Source organism: Centroberyx gerrardi, chromosome 3 (genome assembly GCF_048128805.1).
Source record: "Centroberyx gerrardi isolate f3 chromosome 3, fCenGer3.hap1.cur.20231027, whole genome shotgun sequence".
In the NCBI taxonomy this organism is placed as follows: Eukaryota; Metazoa; Chordata; class Actinopteri; order Beryciformes; family Berycidae; genus Centroberyx; species Centroberyx gerrardi.
The window spans coordinates 8,022,309-8,045,714 of NC_135999.1; the positions used below are offsets into that span (position 1 = coordinate 8,022,309).

General features: G+C 43.7%; 3 protein-coding genes across 3 annotated transcripts in view; 2 read left to right on the forward strand and 1 right to left on the reverse strand.

The window, feature by feature from the left end:
* The first annotated feature begins 1,807 nt into the window (after positions 1–1,807).
* tyrp1b (tyrosinase-related protein 1b) lies at positions 1,808–7,803 on the forward strand. The gene is made up of 9 exons (XM_071901829.2): positions 1,808–1,821; positions 2,703–3,061; positions 3,417–3,525; positions 4,485–4,698; positions 4,973–5,177; positions 6,579–6,746; positions 7,021–7,200; positions 7,334–7,480; positions 7,598–7,803. Exons 1-9 carry the CDS (start codon positions 1,808–1,810, stop codon positions 7,801–7,803), a joined length of 1,602 nt encoding a protein of 533 aa, XP_071757930.1.
* A 1,770-nt stretch (positions 7,804–9,573) lies between these two features.
* On the forward strand, positions 9,574–10,719 carry LOC139913713 (leucine rich adaptor protein 1-like). Its single transcript, XM_071901835.2, has 2 exons — positions 9,574–9,768; positions 10,420–10,719. Exons 1-2 carry the CDS (start codon positions 9,574–9,576, stop codon positions 10,717–10,719), a joined length of 495 nt encoding a protein of 164 aa, XP_071757936.1.
* A 3,600-nt stretch (positions 10,720–14,319) lies between these two features.
* LOC139913688 (multiple PDZ domain protein) overlaps positions 14,320–23,406 on the reverse strand; it is a 33,713-nt gene continuing 24,626 nt past the window's right edge. Inside the window, exons 30-43 of the mRNA XM_071901789.2 lie at positions 23,238–23,327; positions 22,300–22,374; positions 21,731–22,081; positions 21,181–21,264; positions 20,525–20,718; positions 19,110–19,257; positions 18,906–18,977; positions 18,523–18,676; positions 18,325–18,359; positions 17,903–18,025; positions 17,508–17,612; positions 16,526–16,629; positions 15,407–15,530; positions 14,320–14,517 (exon numbers count right to left, since the gene is read on the reverse strand). Of these exons, the coding sequence (XP_071757890.2) occupies positions 14,371–14,517; positions 15,407–15,530; positions 16,526–16,629; positions 17,508–17,612; positions 17,903–18,025; positions 18,325–18,359; positions 18,523–18,676; positions 18,906–18,977; positions 19,110–19,257; positions 20,525–20,718; positions 21,181–21,264; positions 21,731–22,081; positions 22,300–22,374; positions 23,238–23,327 (1,806 nt within the window). The 3' untranslated portion in view covers positions 14,320–14,370. The remainder of the gene's footprint in view (positions 14,518–15,406; positions 15,531–16,525; positions 16,630–17,507; positions 17,613–17,902; positions 18,026–18,324; positions 18,360–18,522; positions 18,677–18,905; positions 18,978–19,109; positions 19,258–20,524; positions 20,719–21,180; positions 21,265–21,730; positions 22,082–22,299; positions 22,375–23,237; positions 23,328–23,406) is intronic.

A 23,406-nucleotide genomic window follows, 5' to 3' on the forward strand; every position in this document is an offset into this window, starting at 1 on the left:
CACAACAAGGACACAAGTGCCATTCCTCGTACATGCAAAGGACGCCAGAAGCCATAGTGCAAAGCAAGCAAATTCAGCGTAGATAAACTGTGCAAACCATGAGGGAAGCCTGTGTAAATAGCAAAAGCCGCGGAGCCTACAGCCTCCTTGTAGTGTGAAGCAGCTTGATGTCTTTCTGACAGGATGCTAGCCCGCACTTGGCAAATCAAGGTGACTGTGATTCTCAAACAGCAGGTAAATGGTTAGCGTGATGCCAAAACAATATTGCTTTTCACCCACTTGATACTTTAAGTGTCCAAACAATCTGTCTTTGATAGCAGGATTTGGCCTATCATTCCTATCAAGTGCCTCCAATTGTATGCTCCCTGCCGTTGGTAAATCCCTGCTATCAAATAACCCCGTCTTTCCCCTTTCTGCAATTCATCCATTACGACTATTAAATGGCTGCCAACTGCCCTATTGTCCTCTCCACCAGGATAGCAGCACTTGACCCCTCTGATGCGGCTTCAACCCTGGCCCAAAGCAAAGAGCAGCAGGAGGAGGAGCAGGCGGTAGCCATGTCAGACATCCCGCCCGGCTCCACAGAGGAGTCGGCCAGCTCTGGACCAGGACCAGACTCCTCGCAAGACCTCAGGACTTCCGTTCTCTAGGCGGTCCATCTGTCTGTCTGTTCCTCTCTAAATGAAACCCAACAACGAGCCACTCTCCGCCCCCCCGCCGCCACACGGCCCATCCCAACCCACCCAGACACCCAGTGAATTACCCTAAATTCCTCCATGTCTCAAACCCCAAGCAAGCCCAACCCAGACTGTCTAGGATTCCGATTTGTGTAACCCCTTTGTACTGGGTGTGTGAATGTCTATGCGTGTGTTTGTGTGTGTGAGTGTATGTATGGGTGTGTGTATGAGTGTGAGCGCATGTTTGGTGTATGTGATTGTGTGAATGAGTGAACAGAGAGAGCAATTTGACAATATTGTGTGTGTGTGTGTGTGTGCGTGTGTGTGTGTAAGTGGGATAAAAATGTTGTGAACTTGGTTAATGCCTGTAAAGTCTTTAGGCTAGAATTAAACTGTTTAGGAATGTTTTTCAAATTAATACTGACCACATAAGTCATACTGTACAATGAGCTTTTTCAACCAAGGCTAAATGTGCAGGGGGCATCTATAATTGAATGTTTTATCAGCATTATAATATGGTTTATTCACAAAGTGCTTTGACAATACCATAGAGTGCTACATCTACATAGTCTTATGCAAATCTGTAACACTACAAGAATAGACATTTGGATTTTTCATTATCAAGATTTAAAATTTGATTTGTGATTGTGATTCCGCATAACAAACCTTTGTATCATCATTTGTAATTTGAGCTGTACAGAATAAAATGATGACTGCCTGTGTGCTATTGTCTTTGCATCCCAATTCCAAAGAAGTTATTCTGCAGTTAACCAATCCTCAGCAATCAGCTCCATATCTGAAAGTTGGCCTACTTGAAAAGGAAAAGTGATTTGACTCGAGCATGTGGGCACGCATGCCATTCCACAGTTGAATCTTTTATTGTAAGTGAGCTCACAGACTGGCCTCTTCTGGGTTACAATCACGAGGGATATGTATGAGTCTTAAAGAGTGTTTGAACCCTCAGTGTGTATTGTGTGTGTACTTTGCGGGTACTGTCTGTGTGTGTGTGTGTGCCTGTACAAGTAGCTCAAGGAGGAAAGGTCTGGTCATGCGGTTGGTAGCTATTTAAGCCAGGAGAAGGCAATGGGCCGCCCCTAGGGGGGCTACAGTTCTGCAGACAGAGGACCAGCATGCACAGTGAGAGGTAGGGGAAAACACATTACACTGATGCTTTTACACATAATGAACTGTATAATTCAATCAATTTTATCAGTCATCAGTCCCAGTGAAGGATTGCCTCAGCGCTGTTTACAAACTGCAGATGCATGTGAGAATACTGTACAATAATATCATTTGCAAAATTAGTATCGCGAAGGAATGAAAATCGAGATTTGTTTCTAGAGAGGATTTGAGATGTGTTACACTGCTGCATGAAGGAATGGTGTATTCAGTCTTTCACATTCACGTTCAGCATTTCTGCACCAGTGCAAAGTACAAGACCATTTTTTCCACATTTTTTAAAATGCTAACTTTTCTCTGGTGGTTGTTCTTCTTGTTTTGTTGTAAAATAATTGCTCCTGCCATTTTATTAGCAACTCCTTCATACATTCCTCATCAACAAGCTTCAAACGGTGAGAAGCAAATCTGACTACAAAAAGGTTGAAGCAAATCATTTCTCGCTGTCTTTTGTTGAAAGCATTTTAGGACTTGTAAAAGTTGAAAGCTAATGGCTTTGTGAATTATGAATAGTGACTAATATTGCCAGCAGGGAAATGTAAGAAGTGCAGCTTCAGAATAATGTTAAGACAATTGGCTTTAACAAGGGAACACAAACGGAGTGAGTTGTTTTTGCTCTGAACTGAAGTGTGCGCCTTTGGTGCATTACAATTTTTTTTTTATTCATTTGCAACACTCTTCACTCTGCATGTAGAAAGCGGTCCACTCCCTCGCTCTCTCTTTCTGCTTTCCCCCTACCAAACCTACACTCCATTTCTCCCTTATTCCCCCATCAACCTCCCCACATGCTCCTAACACACTCCCCTCTTTCCTTCACCTTCTCTCTCTCTCTCTGTGGGTTTTTGGTAGCATGTGGCGAGTGGGTCTCCTGGTGGTGACCTTGTGTGCCACCCTAACGCTGGCCCAGTTTCCCCGAGAGTGCGTCACCCCCGAGGGGCTGCGGAGCGGCCAGTGCTGCCCGTCCCCTGCAGGGGCGGCGGGGGACGAGTGCGGCTCGAGCACGGGGAGGGGCCAGTGCGTGTCCATCGCTGCTGACAACCGGCGCCACGGACCCCAGTACCCCCACGACGGGCGTGACGACAGAGAGAGGTGGCCTCTGCGGTTTTTCAACCGGACGTGCCAGTGCAACGGGAATTTCAGCGGGCACGACTGCGGGCGCTGCCGACACGGGCTGACCGGGCCGAACTGTGACCAGAGGACCTCAGTGGGTAAGAGGAACGGATGCGGTTTTATTTTAGCATTGGTGTCGCTGTCTAAACAACTCAGATCCACCGCTGGTGCCTCTCTCATGCCGTACCCTTTAAAGATTTCAGTGGGACTGACAGACAGAAGAAAAATACAGCTGCCAAGGGAATGAAGGCGCCGCTAATTGTTGGGGAAAGGAAATGTCCGTGTTAATTTTTAATAACATTTTCTTTCCTTCCCTCTCCCTTTGTTCCTCCCACATCTCCGCCACCCCTCTTTTTCTCTCTCTTCCTGCCCTCCTCTCCTCCTCCCTTCCTCTTTTCCCTGCCTCCTTCCCTTCTTCCACTCCCCTTGCGACCTCTGCTCACCTCTCTCTAGTAAGGAGGAACGTGATGCAGATGAGCGCAGCGGAGAAGCAGGCATTTGTGAATGCTTTGGACCAAGCTAAGAGGACTGTCCACCCCGACCTGGTCATCTGTACAAGACGGTACACATAGAAACATGATATACAACATTACATGCATATGACATCAACTACTTTAGGTCTCTTTGGCAGGCTAAGACTATTCCAACACCATAGGCTTGAGTAGAGGAAGGGCTTCATAAAGGTAGAAAACAAACAAAATATAGGCTCCCACTTCATACTCTAGCTCAATGAATGAAATAATAAACTTTATAATAATACAAACCTTTATTTGAATAGCAGCTTTTCAAAGAACAAGACTTTATATTAAATTTGTCAATAATGAATAAAAAGTCTAAGAATTGTTAAAGGAAGCATGTTTTTAAAAAAATGGGTTTTAGGAAGTGTTTTAAAAGAATTCTACATAATAGTGGCTCTAAAGGAGAATGATCAGTCCCCTTTGGGCTTGAGTCTAGACTGTGGAACAGACAGGAGGCTCTGCCCGAAGACCTCAGAGTCAGTCTGGCTCAGTCTGGCTCATAGGGGAGCTAAAAGGTCAGTAATGTAGCTAGGGGCTAAACCATGCTGTGGTATAAAAGTAATCAGTAAAATCTTAAAATCGATTCTAAAACAAATGGGTAACCAGTGAAGAAAGGGGCGATGCGGTCTCTTCGGCACCAGACTGAACCGTTGCGGCAGCTTTCTGGATAAGCTGCAGGCGGGAGACGGGCTTTTGAGTGAGGCCGGCGTAAAGGGAATTACAGCAGCGGGTCTACGCAAGAGGAAATAAATGTGTGAGTGACCTTCTTCCAAGTCAGCTGAGGATTGTAGCAGATTCATTTTTGAAATAATTCTCAGCTGCAGGAAGCACGACTGCACAGCCCTTTTCACCTCCTGGTCAAAAATTAAATTTCTACTGTAACAAAGAAGGACAGGAGTGCGATATACTGGTGAGGAGAACAAGGGGAGAGGGAGGGCAGGATAGACGAGTGTGAAGAGGAAACACCAGGTGAGGCTCACCCCGCTGCCTCCCTCCTCCCTAGGTACCAGGAGGTGTTTGGGCCCGATGGCAACACCCCGCAGTTCGAGAACATCACTATTTACAACTACTTTGTCTGGACCCACTACTACTCGGTCAGTAAGACCTACCTGGGGCCCGGCCAGGCCAGCTTCGGAGGGGTGGACTTCTCCCACGAGGGCCCGGGCTTCGTCACCTGGCACCGCTACCATCTGCTGCAACTGGAGAGAGACATGCAGGTCAGTGGAGGGAAGAGGGAGGGGCGGATAGGGAGGAGGGAGGGAGGAAGGAGAGGAAGGTTTTGGGGTGATGGGAGGGATGAAGACAGAGGGAAGAAGAGGGGGAAAGGAAGGAGGGATGGGAGAGGGGATATGGGGAGGAGGGAGAATACAATAATTCAAGAACAATATTAAACTTTACACACTCAACACACCTATACACCCGGCCATCTGTCCCGAACACCTTTCGGCACAAACCTTACGTCTTCCCCCCTCCTTACCTCCGTCTCTCCAGGACATGCTGGGGGACCCGACCTTCGCCCTGCCCTACTGGAACTTCGCCATCGGAGGCAGCGAGTGCGACATCTGCACCGACGACCTGCTGGGGGCCAGGAGCAGCTTCGATATGAGCTCCCTCAGCTCCAACTCCGTGTTCTCCCAGTGGAGGGTCATCTGCGAGAGCGTGGAGGACTACGACACGATGGGCACCATCTGCAACAGTGAGGACAGAGGCCGATACGCTTACTGGAAACACACACACACACACACCCACACACACACAGCAAGCGTGAAAGTAACTATCTCAGCCAGCAACAGAGTGATTTTCATATACAGCGTAGTCTCAGCTGCATCAGAAAAGAGGGCAAACAACTCATAAAGAGAGCATGCAGCACATAAGTGACTATAAATAATGCCTCACAGCTGTTGAGGTGCATTTGATAGTGCTTGGTATTACTACAGTGTGTCAGAAACTGCTCCACTAGTTAAACAGTATGTTCTGAGTCAGTGTGCGCATCCAAAGTGCTGCATCCGAGTGCGCGGCGTCTCGAAACACTGGACTTTGACACAGTTTCTCATACAGCGGGCCTAGCCCCTCATTAATGGCCACAGCCACAGCAGTCACCAGAACATGTTTATTCAAGTGTTGAATGCGGAGCTTTAAACTTTCACAGAGTCCAAATGGGTCAAGGGTATGAGACTGGAAAAAGGGAACTGTGTATCTGTGTGTGTGTGTATGGATATGAGTGTGTTTAACAGTGGAATAATCAACCACTGCCTTCATTTTCTATTAATCCTAATTCATATAACGCTTTTTTTCATCAGGTATTACTGAATAATCAAGAATGTCAACCCTCTTTTCTTCCACTGCAAATTCAAGGTATCGGTTCGTTAATGAACAATTGCAAGTATAAGGGAAATATAGAGGGAGTTCTACGATAATAGTTAGAGCATGTGAGTGGCCCAAGCGTTGGTGATCTACCTCATTAATCCTCTTAGAGAGTCATGACAGCCATGGTATTTTCCTTCCCAACAAGCAGCATCTCCTTAAATGGGCGAGGGGGTTGCCTCATTTGTGCGTGTGCCTGTTCAAGGAAGGAATCTAGCGGTCTACTGGCTCCTTTGATCTGAGGGAATAATCTTCAAACAGACAGACAACTCAGCTATGTAGCCTACTGTTTGTGTGTTTGTGGGCGTGTGTGTGTGTGAGCGTGTGTGTGTGTGTGTGAGAGAAAGACAGAGATAGAAAAAGAGTAAAAGATCATGTCTGCAAAAGATTAGGAAAGTTCCTTGCTCCCACAGCTACCACTCACTACTGTTGCCTTTTGGTGAATAATTAAAAAAAGGAAACTGTCATCCCGTCATTTATAAGACTGATCCCAGCTAGTTTAGTCTCTCACACGGAATCAGAAAGTAGGGGAATGAAAGAAAAGTTCAGATGATCTCCCTCTCCCTCTCATTTGTATGGTGGCCATCACTGGCTTGAGTCAGAACTCTGACCCGAATGCCGACCAGAATGATTTTTTTACATCCATGGTGATTTTTTGAGTGAAGAAGCGATTCTATCTTCTTTTAATGAGCTATTGCCAGATGTGACCGTGGATTCTGTCCCTCTCACCCAGGCACAGAGACCAGTCCTATCAGGAGGAACCCGGCGGGCAACGTGGCACGGCCCATGGTGCAGAGGCTGCCGCAGCCCCAGGACGTGGTGGACTGTCTGGAGCTCAACACCTTCGACACCCCTCCTTTCTACTCCACCTCCTCCGAGAGCTTCAGGAACACCATTGAAGGTGGGCGGTTGTGTGTATTGGGCTGGATTCAAAGCAGCATGGGAGATCTAGCATCCACCCGTCTGCCAAAGGGGGATATTTAGGTTCAAATGGACTCAGTTCTGCATAAATACTGTGTGACAAACACAAAAATCCAAAGCCAAAAATGCACACACACACATATACACTCTCCCACGCACACGCACATATGGTGAGAAACATCACAACATTTGTCGTCCCTAATTTTGTTAATCCGTGCTTTTCTTCTCTGGCTTTGTCGTTCTCTGTTTTCTAGGCTATAGCGCCCCCCAGGGGATGTACGACCCGGTGGTGCGCAGCCTCCACAACCTGGCCCACCTGTTCCTGAATGGGACGGGCGGACAGACTCACCTCTCCCCCAACGATCCCATCTTCGTCCTGCTGCACACCTTCACCGACGCCATCTTCGACGAGTGGCTCCGCAGGCACGGCCCGGGTACGCAGAAGCCGATCCACACGCATGATACAGAAACATAGGACCTGCAACAAAGATGTGCACACACACACACACACACACAGATCACACACTTTGACACAAACCTGTTGTATCTGTGTCTCACCGCCTCCAGGTGAGGCGGTGTATCCTGAGGAGAATGCTCCTATTGGCCACAACAGCAGGTTCAACATGGTTCCTTTTTGGCCTCCCATCACCAATGCTGAGATGTTTGTCTCCGCCCCAGAAAACCTGGGATACGCCTACGAGGTCCAGTGGCCAAGTGAGTCGCACACACACACACACACACACACACACACACACACACACACACAGAGACATAAACACTGATGACTTCTGATGACCTTTGCCCTCGTCTCCTCCACCTCCGCCTCCACAGCCCCTGCCTACACCCTGTCTGAGATCATCACCATAGGGATTGTTGCGGCGGTGCTGGTCGTGGCGGTGGTGGGCGGCGTCATCGGCTGCGCGGTGCGCGCCCGCTCCTACCGCTCGGCCGAGGCCCTGGAGCCGCTGCTGGGAGAGACCTTCCGACGCTACTCAGAGGACGACCGCAGGATGGACAAATCGCAGTCCGTCGTCTAGCCGGACACCTTTCCAGAAAGGCCTTAACCTTTTCATGCATTTGTTTTGCTCTTTTTTTTTTATTCCCCTCATTCTTCTAATAAAGTTTCACTGGTTTTGAACCCAGCGTCTGTGTGGTTGTGGCATTGTTGTGTTTGCTATAAACTAGTATAGGGCTGGAGGAGTAGTTTTGTTCGAGTTGTAGAAAGAGCTCAGACTGCAGCCAAAGAGATCAGACCGCCTGGAGCAGCTCCATTGATAATGAATGGGCGACTGGCTCTTTGTGGACACAGTGAGGATACATTTTATGGCTCTTTTTTTTTGCGCTACCACTGGGTGTCAGAACTTAAATAAATGCTCTTTGACTTGAATTATTTCTCCCCTTCACTGTCACTGCTTCAGCTCCCAGCTATGTCTCTGGATAATATCATGGATTGTCTGGTTTCTAACTTAGGGAGACACTTAAACACTCATACTGAGATCCCTCAAAAGGTTGATGTTCAAATCCCTTCCCTTACATACTTGGTCTCAAAGTAGTGTTATTACTGGGTGAACAATATGATGTATGAGCATATGATGGACTGTCTAAACTAAGGCTCTTTTGCTGCTGGTGTAAATGTGCTTGTCTGAAGCCTGAAAATGTCTAGCAAACCAAGCCACGTACATGTAATCTCTCTCCTAACAGATGAGTCAGATTAAGATCGTGGCAAATTTCCATGTCTTCATAGTAGCGCGTAGACCGCCCTCATGTGGATGTGATGCATTATTGCTTCACAAGTCAAAGATTAAAGGTGAAGTAATTTAATTTTTCACTGGATATGTTGAGCTGATGTGTTCTAGATCCATGCCAAAATATATTTATGCATCTAGGGAAGAAGACAGGTCTTATCCAACCTGAATAAAACAGTATTCTTAAAAAAGCAAGGCAGTTCTGGCGGTAAGCCAGAGTAAAATTGCACCATGACTGACTTAAAACTATTGAGACAACCGTTACGAAAACGAGCGATAGCAATCATACAATACAATTAAGAAGGATGAGCCTACTATACAGATATCACAAGACTATATATAATATCCTCGTAACTAAGCCTATTATTTTGATGGGAAGTTAAAAAAAATACCATGAAGTACAATAATGTCAATGAGTAACACAGACACACTGTACTACACTGGAAGTCTCTGCAGGAATAGCCTATTATATAGGAATATTGATTTTTCTTTAGGGGTGCAGTAGTTGCGCACTCACCTCAAAGTGAAGAGTTCAGTTTCAAGTTTAGTTCCCTTCTGTTCAGCTTAACCTCGGTTCAGTTGGATTTTTGCTCTTCCACGTACATTTTTAGCTCAGTAAAGGCCTTCTGTGGTCAGTTATGGCCTTTTCATCAAAGTTGAACCAGTCACCTAAAACTATGCTTATCAAGCAGACGGTTTGACAGAGTGGGACTGAAAGATAAGGCTGTATATTGTTCCAAATATCTTAAATTAGGGGAAAACCCAACTTGGATATATGCAAATCCTCATATTTTGAAAGAGAAATGAATTAGCAGCGTATTAAAGTCTTCGCCGTCCAGTTATGACATTTTCATCTTCAAAGGAAAACACATAGGCCTACTAAGGTAGCCAGCTCTCAATTTGTGCGTCCCTTATGAACTCTGTTACTTATTTATTTATTTATTTTTTTCCTATGAACTCTGTTACTTGCGGCCACCTGCTCCTGCGTAATTACGCACAAAAGCGAGCACCACGGATTAGGTATTAATGATTCGATGTTGTTTTGTGGAGGCCTAACCTGCGATGGATAGCAATATCACGTCAGATTTCAGAGATATCGAGAAGAAGATGGGTCGGAAGATACCTGAGAGCCTGTTTTCTGTCAGCGACGGAAAGCTCAGGGACATAAAACCTGTCACATCAGAGAGGCCGGAGAAGACTGTGCTGTCAGATCCGCAGAGTTTACAGAGAAAGATACAACTTTTGAAACGAGAGATGGTAAGTCAGTGACGAGTAGCTTTAGGCCTTTGCTTTTAGAGGGAATATGTTACTATTTTGAAATGATAAACATGTGATAGGCTGGAATGAAAATGTTAAGTAGTTATTCCACTGTGTACGCGCTTCCTAACTGCCAAAACAAAACAAAAAAAACCCCAAAAGGTTCGTATAAGAGTGAAAGTTATGGCAACGCCGTGACATCCAATGCAATTTGTTTCGGGATTTTTTAGAAACAAGCAGGCCTATCAATATCTTGAAATAAGGCATAGCCTATATATGGCAGATACCATAATGTCAGTTGAAACAAATTGATTTGCATTGGAATAAAGGCGACATTATCTCATTCCGTTGGCACATTTCCCCCACTTGTTTTAAAAAAAGACTAAGATTTTAAAACGCCATAGATTAAATTACATGTTGATACGGGTAGCCCAGTAGCCTACTATATGCTACAACATGCATATTTGTAGCATTGATTGTTTTCTTGCTTCAGCCCAGGTAGGCTACAGTCGTTCCATCAAAGCTGCATATGTGGGGAAAAACGGCACCTCAAATGAGTTTATGGGGAGGAGAGAGACAGGCATGGACGAGTGTTCATCTCTGCGCAACGGGCTCAAGTTCCCACCTGTCCTGTTGCATTTGAAAACACAGGCTCAGCTGCGGGACATGGACGTGAAACTGATGCGGCACCTGCTGTCTATCAACGACGGCATCGAGTCGACCCGGTGGGCGCTGGAGGAGCGGGCTGACGTGGGCCCGCTGGCACCGGGGGCCAGCCGGGACAGCAGCCCGGCGGGGAGCCTCTGCAGCCTCGCCGAGGGACAGGACGCCTCCTGGAGGAGCAGCCTGTCCAGTCTGCAGCAGTGTGATTGTTTGGATGCAATGTCTTTAGGAAGTTACCTGGACACCCAGGTAGAGGACCCGACTCCATGTCATCCTCTTACTGGGTAGCAGTACTATCTCAAGTTCACTGGATTTGGTTGTACACTGCAAACACATCAATCTCAGTAAGATATTTAGTCTGGTATTCAGTCTTAAAATCTAATTTTTCATAAAACAATTGGAGAAATTCTGCCAATGGAGTGAGATGATTTCACTGGTTTCCAATGGAAATCAAGATGTTTTGAGAATTTTCTTGAATAAAGTGACATCCTGGCCCTAGTGGGATGATCTGCCTTCAGAATATAGTTATTTGTTAATAGGAAATTCTCAAAACAGACGAAACTGCATTGGAAACAAGTGAAATTATATCTCCCCATTGGGATATTTTTCACTTGCCTTAAGGAAAGCAAGATTTTAAGACTCAATACTAGGCTGAATTACTTGTTAAGACTGACAGTTTTGCAGTGTAGGCTTGTTGCTCTACTTACTCACCTGAGAAAGAGCTGCATTGGATGGATGGAGCAATGGAGATTTTTTTTTTTAGATCCACCATCAGTTTGCTGTTCCTCTCTCTAAGAGACAGCAGGAGACAGCCATGTGGATTTATTAATGTGCATAGATGTGACACAAAATATCTTCATTTGGCCACTGCTCCCTTCCCGAGAGAGAGGATCATTAGCGCCTTTCATGTCAAGTGTGCTGTTATGAAAGTCATCTTGCTCATTTTCTACTGCAAAAAAAAATGAATAACATTTTCGCAGCCACAGTAGATAGGTGTTATATATAGTGGAATAGACAATGGAAGGGGGGTAGGGGTGGAAAAGGTCCCATTGCCTGTGGCCTGCTGGCATAAATGTTTGAGGGAGAGGGAATTTGAGCCTGGTTGCGAATACCAGCAGATCAGGTTTCAGCGTTAATGAAAGAGAAGAGAGGGAAATGTTAACGCATCCTCTCCCTGCGAGTCCCAGAAGGGCTACAGACGGCAATTCCATTGAAGTGAATACTTAAAATGAGAGGTGAAATGTGACAAAAAATATATCTAAAAAAAAAATAACGAGGTTCTTGTTAAGATTCATTTGTTTTAGGTGCTAAAAAAAAAACGGCACAGACAAAGTTTCTTTTTCCACAAAAGAGGAGCTGTTGTATTGAACGAAACAAGCAGGTGCCTGACAAAGAAGTTGAATGCAGAAAAAACATTTTGCCATCCCTCCACGTCTTAAAACACTCTTCATGCCAGCCTTTAGGCAGGGCAATTGTTCATCTGGATATGGATAAACCAGACTGTGATGGCTGGGTTTCAATAAAGCTTGCAATGTGAACAGATGGCTTTGATTAATGTGAAGGCTGCAGACAGAATCTCCCTAGATGCCTCCTATTTCCTAAATGAGACATTTGTGTGCAAATGTATTGTCAAGTTGTCTGTGCTCCTAACTCCGGCAATTAAAGTAAAAGTAAACTGAAGTTTTGGGGATGTAAAAAACAAAATGGCACAGGTTCACTCTCCCTTGGCATCCCTCCGACTTGTCTCGGTCCCAACTTTAGGCTCTTTTCTGCAGCTCTCTCTTTCTCTAGAATGTTCTCCTCTAACCCTCCTCTCCTCTTCTCCTCTCTTCCCCTCCTCTCCTCTCCTCCTGTTGTCTCTCCTAATCCCTGCTCTGTGATATAGTGCTGTCCTGTCATTCCAAGGCGTACTGCACACCCTTCATCTTGGCACCTAGACTAAACATGAGTGATCCTGCGTATGGCAGCTTGTGTGTGTGTGTGCGTGTGTGTGTGTGTGTGTGTGTGACAGATACAGACAGAGACAGAGAGAGAGAGAGAGAGATGGAGATGGAGAAAGACAGAGACAGAGAATAAAACAGTAGGCGCTGCAATAAAATATACACTCACATTCATTAATACCTGACTCAAGCGAGCAATAAGAGGGTTAATAGCGAGGTAGCGCTGGTGTCATTAATAACAATGCGGCTGCGTAGCTCTGCATTGGGAACAGATTTTCTCCAAGGCAAAATGCCGCTCGCTGGTTCGGAAATAAATAGATTTATGCAAAACTTTCTTGCATCAATCCTAAAAATATAACTGCAGACCCAGACTTCCTTGTTACACAGTTCAAGAATCTCAAACTCCTCACATATTTCTGTCTGTTCTGCGTCTGTGGGCACGGAAAGTCAAACAATGTGATATTCTCTACCTTATTCTATACACAGTGTTATTCCAAACAGACATCACACAGCATCAAGTGACAAAGACAGATTTCTGGGTCATCCTTCATAACCAGATGATTCTGCAGAGATTTAAAGTGATTTGCTGGATTCAATGTCAGCTTTTGCACTGAGGTACATCAGGAGCTGAGGTACATCAGTGAGCAGACTAATAGAAACCTTGTACTAGATGCAGATACTAGATACTGAACACACAACTCTAACAAATGGACATTTAATAAGATCACATACAGTACATTCAGTTATACAATGTAACGCAGACAGTGTTACACAATGCACAAAGTATGTGTTGTGTGGTTCTGAGGACTACTGAAACAAATGAAATACAATCAATTACAGTGAAATTAACATCAGTTATAAATCAATTCATATAAAACAAATCAACTGGACTGTCAGGTATGAGGAGGTTTCTAAACATCTTGTCAAGATTGCACATTCCACTATAACAAAACTCCCTTGAAGCTCTACAAAACAATAAGGACTGGCCAGGTTAAAGAAAGTTAAAATGGTAATAAATAAATAATAATAAATCAGTAAATAAATCAGTGTTACTCCGACAGTTGCACTCTATATTAGAAGTGCAACAGTTATTTAAAATAATAATTTATTATCAACATGTCATGTAATACATTCACTGTGAAAGAATCCATCACACTTAAAGCTAGAGTGTAAGGATGGGAAATAAAAGTAAAACTATTTTCCTATGTAAATGTCCTAAAACCTCAATGCCATACAAAAGATTGGCAGAAGCACTTGGCATTTTTGGGGTCTTAGGAGTGTGTGACAGAAGTTAACTGAACAGATTCAAGAGACAGTCATAAATACAAATCACATTGGTTCTTGACAGACGTTTCTATTGCATTCGTTTGTACATTCAGTAGATTCACAGGTTTAGGCATTAGGCAGGTAAGCTATTGATGAATGTGTTTACATGTGTAGTGGTGCGTACAAATGCCACATCCCATCCACAGTAACCAGGATGAGCTCATATCTCTATTATGACTAACCTGAATATGAGCGCTAAGATATTTCGCAATCGGGTGGAATGAGGCATGGAAATGTCTTATCTTGTTCACTGTTTGTTTTTGTGGTCTGTATGCGTACTGTTCCCATGGTAATTATAAGAATATCCTGTCTTTTATGTATACAGGGATATTCGTAATTGGGCTATTAAGATTCATACAACATAAACAGATCAGCCCAAATAACACAGGAATATGAGCTTTCATTTGGAATACTGTGAGCATGTAAACACACCCCTGTGTTTGCAGATAAAGAGGCAGCTCACCCAAATCACTACAAATCATTCTGCACCTATCGACTCTCCGCATGATTTCGAGCTACACTACTTCATCGCTTTATGCGTCTACCTCTGCCTTTGTACCGCTGCGTGAAGCAACTCTACAGATTGCAGCCACATCGCTCTATTGAATTCTATTTCGTCGGATCGCTTTGTCGATGACATCATCGAAGTGGGACGCCTTGACCGGGACGCGCCTCAGGAGAGCACAGTGAGGACCACGGTCCCCTTGGTCCTCTTGAGGATGTCCACGGCCTCGGCGTGGGTCACGCCCTCCAGGCAGTGTCCGTTCACAGCGATGATCTGATCGCCGCGTTTCAGCCTGCCGTCCTCTACGGCCGCCCCCTGAAAACCAGAGAGAGAGAGAGAGAAGTCCATCACCAGCGTATAGAGATCACAAACTGTTTGGACCATCAGGGGAACACAGAGAGACGCAACAGAAAAGGACATTTTTGTAGTCACTGATAGTATAATAACTGCCAGAAAATGTAGTAAGTTGTCAGAATGTAATAAATTGCCAGATAATGTATAACAGCATCACATTATTACATTAACTGGTGATTATTACAGTACTTCATAAAGGGTATAACATGTTTTTAACTGATGATTCCTAAAGGGTATAACATGTTTTTATGATTCTTAAAGGGTATAACATGTTTTTATGATTCTTAAAGGGTATAACATGTTTTTATGATTCTTAAAGGGTATAACATGTTTTTATGATTCTTAAAGGGTATAACATGTTTTTAACTGATGATTCATAAAGGGTATAACATGTTTTTATGATTCTTAAAGGGTATAACATGTTTTTAACTGATGATGTAATAGTTATTACATTATTAGACAGTATTGATTACATCATCAGTTACAAATATTTGACAGCCCTTATAAAGTCATAATTGGCGGTTAATGTAATAATGTGATCATATCTGGCAATTTATTACATTAACAGTGTTTATTACATTTTCAGCCCATTTAGAACGTAATTTTATTACATTCTCACAAGTCATTACATAATCCAACACTTGTTACATTATCAGGTGCTACAAACCTTGAAACCCTTGAAGTTGAGAATTGTGGATTCATACAATTGTATTTAAGTCTCATATATGCACACGGATGCTTTTTTGCAGCACGTTTCAACAGAATTACATCCTGTACTGTGAGGGCTTATCTTGATTCAGGATTCCCATATAAGATTTCTCTCAGCGGGGTATTGAGAAGCTCCTCTCACCTTGTTGAAGACAGTTTTGATGTAGATGGGCAGGTCTCCATGCGGGCTGCCGAACCCTCCTACGATGCTGAAGCCCAGGCCAGAGGAGCCTCTCTCCAGAGTGATGGTCGTATACATACGAGCACTGGGGGGACAGAACACTAATGAATATGTGAATGTGACTCTGTGTGTGTGTGTGTGTGTGTGTGTGTGTGTGTGTCTGTGTGTCCATGCCGTGGTCCTGGGTGTGTAGGTGTGTGGAAGAGTGAGTGTGCTTTTGAAAGTAGTTTTCACATTAGCATTTGTGCTGGGCCAACTGCAAAAACTCTGCATGTGTGTATGTGTATACAGGACAGAGCAGACGACTACTGTAAAAGAAGCATCTGAGCTAAATGGCTTTCACAGACAGACAATAGAAAAGAAAAAAATAGTAAAAGTATAATGTGTCCTTCTGTGACCATGGAAACCTACAAACACAATGAATCCTAGGCTGGTTATTAGAGAGTTGAGATTTGCGGAAGTAAAGACCATTACTGTAAAATGTTGTTTCATTTTACAGTATATGCTCTTTTTCTATTCTTCCTGTTTTGCTTTTATGTAAAAAAACAAAACAAAACAGCTGATTGGCTGGCCGATTCAAGCAAAAAAGCATACTAGCCCTAAAGCTGTGGCTGAAGTTCATCATTATTGCCATTTTGTGTTGAAACGATTAGTAGATGAGTCGATTAGTTGATTGACAGAAAATGAATTGATTATAATTTTGATAATCGATTCATCATTTTAGTCATTTATCAAGTAAACACAATTGTGGATGTAACACAATTTCCTGGTTACTGCTTCACAAATGCTAAGATTTACTTGCTTTTCTCCATTTCATATCATTATAAAATTAATACTTTAGGGTTTTTTTGGCTACTGTTCAGACTGTCATTATTTTTGACATTTTATAGACTCAATGATTAATCAATTAATCGAAAAAAAAAAAATCAATAGATTAACCGATGCTGAAAAATAATGGTTAGATGCAGCCTTATTGTCATTAGCTAGAGTGTTTATTTGTCCTTATCCAGTAAATAGACCATGAATGAAACCAAATCAAACCAGTATGATAAAGTGCAACAGCAGGAGAGTGTTTGGTACCAGAGGTTGTTGTGGAGAGAAGGCAGGCTGCTGGGTAGACCTGACGACAGGACAGACACATCACTGTGATCCTGTGTACCGCATCCCCCAGCACCTGCTGCCACCTACACACACACACACACACACACACACACACACACAGGAACACACACAGCATTTTAATGAAAAAGCTTCGGATGGATTTAAATACGGAGCTCGGCACACACACTTTCCTTTCACAGCAGCATTACCAAGTGTCATTATAACAGCTGTTAATGAGACAGGTCGTTCAGTGCTTCCTTCTAAGTAGCCAAGAGGCAATTTAACAATGATATCACTTCATGACAACCCACAGCTGTAATGGAACTTCCATGCCTGTCTAAATATTAATTCACCTGGAGTAACATTACTGTAAAAAAGGTTAATAGTTATTTTATTGAATAGTTATTTTTGACAGCCTACTTGTCAAGAAATACTGACATCCAATTCCTTGCTAATATCGAACTCTCTCTCTCTCTGTCTATCTCTCTCTCTCTCTCTCTCTCTCTCTCTCTGTCTGTCTCTCTCTCTCTCTCTGCAGTAATGTTTCCAGAAATGTATTAATTTGAAGGCTGTCAGTGTCAGACACTCACAGTGCACACTTGCTCTTGAAATAAATATGATTCCCCTTGAAAACATTGATAATGAAGGCACTAGTTAACCATAAAACTAATTAGTTTTATGTTGTCGTTGAGGATTTCATGTTTGAGATGTCTACATTTAGTCACAATATACCTTTCAGATTAAAATGACGCATGCTGCTGACTTTTATAAGAACAATAATGACCTGGAGGCAGCGGGTTACGGATCATTATGGATCATTATTGTCACTTGCGGTTGCCAGCCCTCCTCTGCATGAGGCCTAACAGCACCTGTATTGCACAAAAACTTACTGACGTGATTGCGCAATGTCTCGGTGCCTCCCAGGCTTCACAGATTAATTATCTAGCTGCTCTGACATCACCTGTAGTGTGACGCTTCCGGTGGCGTTCTTCAACAGAGCTCCGGCATGGACGTGAGTCACTCCCTCCATGGACACGTCGTTGATGCTGATGAGCCTGTCTCCAGCCTGATGCACACACACACACACACACACACACATTATATAGATATGTAGACTTTATGGACATACAGAAAGTTGTATCTTAGCATGTCATCTTCATTTTGTCGTTTTCATATATAGTCACTTTTTATCTTAGTTGCACAAATTAGTGATTGCATCTCTTCTTTGTGTGTGTTTTATCGTTGTATTTTATCAGTGTGTGTTACACAGTGCACATAAAACTGTATGGTAGATGCTTACCCACACACACACACACACACACACACATAGCCACCCACACACACGCGCTTCCCCACCTGTAATTGGTGTGTTTTGGCAGCCAGTCCGTTGGTATCCATGGCAGCAATGAAGAGAGGTACGTTGCCATGGGGACTGCCCACTCCTCCTGCTACGCTGATGCCCAGGGAGTCGCATGCACCCTGTGGTGACACAACACACACATTATGGAACCTGGTTTCTTAAACCGTGACGCAAAACGGATCACACGGCTACTTCTGATGAACTCTATATGACAAGGGCAGCAAAATGTTTTCACGGGCCTCGGTCCCGGGTCGGGAGGCTGTGTCTCTCATTTGGGCTGAAAACTTTAAACTGCCTTGGCTGTAATGTCACAGCCATATTCCTACCTTGTGAAAAACATACAGCTTAGTGTTGCAGCTGAGTTTATCCGAGACAGTATTACACACAGATAGAGGTATCTACTGAGTTTGTGGCTCACCTTTTGCATCACTACTTTCCTGATGTCTTGGTAGTCTTGAGATACTATGGGGAGGGAAAGAGAATAATGTTTGTGTAATTTCCTTTAAGACATTATTATTCCCATCTGAAAAAAAAACAGTGTTGAACATCTGAGATGCAAGACATCTCTATAATCTACATAATGTGCATATTTTATATGTTTCTGTTTTCTTCTGACAACCTAACAGTCTTGAACATGAGTGCCACTCACAGACTCTCCCTGCTTTGCTATCTGTCTCCCTCTGGTGGCCGAGGGAAGCATCACATCCACTGGAGGGGGTCAGGGTGGAGCAGTCGGAGTCTTCGCTCTGGATAAAACACAACTTAAAGTACTAGGTTCACAAAGTGTCATTGTTAAGAAAAGAGTAACAATAATGCACTAGAGACAAAGTTAAAAATAAGTCTGGCTTGGCTCACAAAATCCCTGAGTACCATACAAATCATGGCTAAATCGAAAAAGATTCCAAAACATACATTTTTACATTTGCTTTAGAGTATTGGTCAAAGAAAATAACAGCCAGCCATGGAAAAGATACAAACAAGCCAAGAAAGATAGTTTACCTGGCTCCCCTGTGAGTACTGCAGCCCGGCTTTGAAGCGAGCCACCTCGAGGTGGACGGGTCCGCCGCAGCTCTGAGAGCAAAGTGACGCATCGCACATCAGGTGACACGCCCGCAGAAAGCAGACAAAGCACAATTCATTTGTTTATAGAGTTTGCATGTGTGTGTGTGTGTGTGAGTGTAAGTGAGTGTGACTGTGTCAGACCTGCAGCAGCTTCCCTGCATGTTCCTGTGTCGCGGCCCGCACGTCCTCCCCGTTGATTGACAGTATCTGGTCACCTAGCAACAGCCTGCCATCCGAATATGCCACGCCTCCTCTGATGATATCTGACACGAAGATGCCTGTGTCGTTACTGTTGGGAAAAAAAACAGAGAGGTCAAAAACCACATGCCTGTTCTTTGGTTGTAGGATACATTATGTGACCTGTAAGCCTGGTGCTTTGCATAATAACATAATAACATGCAGCTGCATGGCAGTCTGCACTAAACACTTCATAAATACTATGTCCTGCGTTCTCCCTGCTGTGTTTCCCTCTGGCCCGGCTCTCACCTTTATTGTGAACACATAACTGCTTGTTATTTCATTATGTAAGGCTTGAAAACAGAATGTGTCTTTCCCACAGTGACGAGCCCTGCCTCTACCCAGTCCCTGACCTTTGCTTGTGTAGAGTCTCTGATGCAGCACTTTTAATAGGGAAAGAAATGAACAATATCTAATAGAACTCTCAGTAATGGTTTATCTTTGTGGTATTGCTGTTACCAAAGATAATTCATCATTATAAACCCTTAGTAGATCAATTTATTGACAAAAATAAAAACAACACAGAAAGGTGTTCAGAAACTTCAGAAACTTCAGAAAGGAAGCTCACTCTCCAAAGCAAAAGGTAAAATCTGTGACAGAACTTTTTTTCTGTTTTGATGTTAAGGCTAAAAAAACATTATAAATATTGCACTGTGCCAAATTTGCTAGAAAAGTGCATCACACTAACGGGTGCATCAAAGATTCAAAAATGTTGTCAAAATGATGTTTGAACTTTGAAAGTTTTTTTTGAGTTGTCCCGCTTTATTAAACCCAGCTAGATAAAGTGGGCCGGCATGTTTTAGAGTCTTTTAGGCTTTTGCAGTGAAGGATGAAGGTATCAGGATGAACTAATGCAAACTGATACTACCTCAGTCTCTACATACATGGACATCACTTGGGTACATCAAGGTGTGACATATGCCATACCTTAGCTTTGATCTTGTTTTATCATTATAATGGAGAGCAAAGGTCAAGAAAAAAATGCCAAAAATCTATTTGTATGTCACATAAAACAAAAAAGTGTTATTAAGATATCAAGACATTAACATTGTTTACTCTTGTGCATTAATTTATTAATTCATTTGCTCAAAAACTAAGAGTGCATTCAATTGTAACTGGGCTGCCCTACAATTAGGACTTGAATTACAGCATAGAATTAGAGTGTCCCACTTTATCAAACCTGTCCCACTTTGCCAAATGCTGGATGCAATTTGGCTTTGAGCACACTCTGCACAAAAGGCTGCGTCATGCCTGCTGTAAATATGATAACAACATGGAACCTTCTTATTGGGTTAGACGACCCCTTGAATATACTGTACCTCTTGCCCACGGTGGCGAGGCCCAGCCCCGCTCCAGGGCGAGGCCTCAGCTCCAGGGTGAAGACGTCCCACAGGTCCTCCTCCCTGTACGCCTCCTGGTGCCTGAACACACACAGGCGCACGCGCTGGGTGGTGAGACGCAGCACCCCGATGGCCTCCTCATGGGTGGCCTGCCGCAGGTCTATGCCGTTCACCTGGGAGGGAGGGAGGGAGAGAGAGGAGGAGAGAGGGAGATACGGCATGGTGGTGGATGAGATGGGGAGAAATTGTGTGTAGTTTTACAACATTTATCATAAACGGTAGACAGATTCTATAGTTAAGCAATAAGAAAAAATACAACATTTCTAATATTTTTACAACAGTATCAAACATTAAACAAAGAAATAAGCTTTGGGTCTTCTTTGAGAATTGTATTCTGGCCATCTGCCCAGCAATAAACATCCTTGGCTGGAAACAAATATAAGGTAAAAGTTTTTATGTTGTGGTTAAAAGCTAACATGGCAATCACAATGCATGGTTGGAAATAAATGTTGTGCAATAAAGATTGATCAACTGTCAGACTAAGAAATAATGGTGTGTTTGTTTGTCTGTGTGTGTGTATGTGTGTGTGTGTGTGTGTGTGTGTGTGTGTGTGTGTGTGTGTGTGTATATAGTACCTCCAATATCTGGTCTCCAGCCTGCAGCCTTCCATCCCTCTGCGCTGCTCCTCCATCATTCACTTCATGAATTATTACTGCCCCCTTGTGGGGAAAAAGGAGAACACACTCTTAGACCTGCAGTGCAGTCCAGGTAAGAACTTGTAGATGAATCAACCATGTATGGTTTGTCATTTCCGATACTTCCATGCATTTAAAAATAAAGGCATTTCAATATTATTATTATATATAGAGCTTGACTGTTTTCACAATCTCTGCGCTGATGTGTTTCAATGTGTAAAAATTATATAACCCAGTCATGTAGCCTAATTTGATGCTTTGTTGCTGCCAAGTGAAAGGTAAGAAGCAATGCTGGAAATCTTGATTATATACATTGATTGATTAAATTAATTTAGAGAGGTGATTTCACGCTGTTGCCACTATGTTTGGCAAGGCACAAAGAAACCAAATGCCTCCTTCTCAGCTAATTAGAATTGAATATTCAACAGCACTGTTGCATTAACTGGATAGACAGTCTATAGTTTTTGTTTTATATGTTGATGTGTCTCACCAGCAGAGTGTCACAGCCTCCCACAATGCTGAGGCCCAGGCCTGGGTTCCCCTTACAGATCTCTATGGAGCTTTCACTGCCAGCCACGATCGGACGGCTCAGGGGGTCGGGGGTCACGGAACCCGACCCGAGCCAATCGGATCGCCCGACGGGAGAGGCCCGTGCGGTATTGAGGGATGACGAGGAGGAGGAGGAGACGGGAAGGGTCAGGGAGGAAGCAGAAGAGACGGAGCAGGGGTAGGAGGAAGACGAGGGGAGAGGCAGAGAGGAAGAGGAAGAGGAGGAGAGAGGCCTGCAGTGGCTGATGGAGAGTCTGACAGAGGCCCGGTGTTTCAGGATCAAACTGGATACCTGAATACAGAGACAGAAGTTAAGTGAGGGTTTGTCAATCAGTCAATCGATCAATCAATCAATCAATCAATCAATCAATCAATCAATCAATCAAGCAAGCAAGCAAGCAAGCAGACAAGCAATCAGCCAATGAATCAATCAATCACTTACATCAACATGGCCATGGAGTGTATGTTTGTAGTGTGTGTGTGTGTGTGTGTGTGTGTGTGTGTGTTTACTTTGTCCACTGATAGTCCTGCCACAGGTTCGTCACCCACTGCAATGATTCTGTCTCCAGCCTTTATCCTGCCATCCTGTACACAAATAGAGGTGTGAGCGTGAGGATAGAGAGAATAAAATAAATGGAAAAGTGAACAAAATGTGAGAGAGGATGTGTGTCGGAGGGATGGATAGAGAGCGAGATTAAAAATCAAACACACCCTCTGGACAAATATCTGACTCATTGCCCGGGGCCCTGAATAAAAAGCTTATTAATGCATGACAACCATCATTTTAGAGAATTGACACCCATCATCTTGGAGGTTAAACTGGGCGTTTTTAACATTAGAAGAAATACCCGGAGACTAGACTGATCACACCACTGTTGGCACGCACATTTGTGCCTCTTTATTCTAATAGATTATTGATTATCAAAGCTAAAGCCAAATCAGCACGGCTTTATCTAGCTAGTGTATAATCTGAATGAAATGAGCTACCTGCATTTACAGAAGTGATGCGAAAAATAATCATTTCTCCAATTCCAAGCTAATCACTGTGATGTGGGCTTAAATTACTGAGATGGCGCTCCATCAAAATGGGGGAAAGGGAACACAATTTGCCCTTGAGTATACAGAGGATAACCCTCCAGTTTAACAAACAGGGGCAGGTTATTTCGCCTGGAAATGTTTTCTGAGGTATATGGAGGAAATTGCTAACGACGGTTGTCCAGGATGAGATAAAATGCACGGAGATGCTCAGGTAATGATTGCTACAAGCGGACCTGCAGTGAGAGCTGCAGATTAAACATATGAGACGGAGAAGGCTGAGATAAATAGGCCAGATGAAGGGAATGGAAATGAAAAGGAATAAAGTGAGTGACAGAACGGTTGGAGAGAGCAGTATTATGTTGATGTTGATGTTGATGATGATGATGATGATGACGATGTCGATGTCATACCTTACTGGCAGTGCCATGCTGGATCAGGGACCTGACCACCACTCCTCCCCTGGAATCCTCTGCCAGGCAGATGCCAAGACCCACTTGATCCTGGAGTGAGATGTGACACGGAAAAAACAGACAACAAAACCTTTGAACTGTAACTAATTGCATACTGGGAATTAGTGAA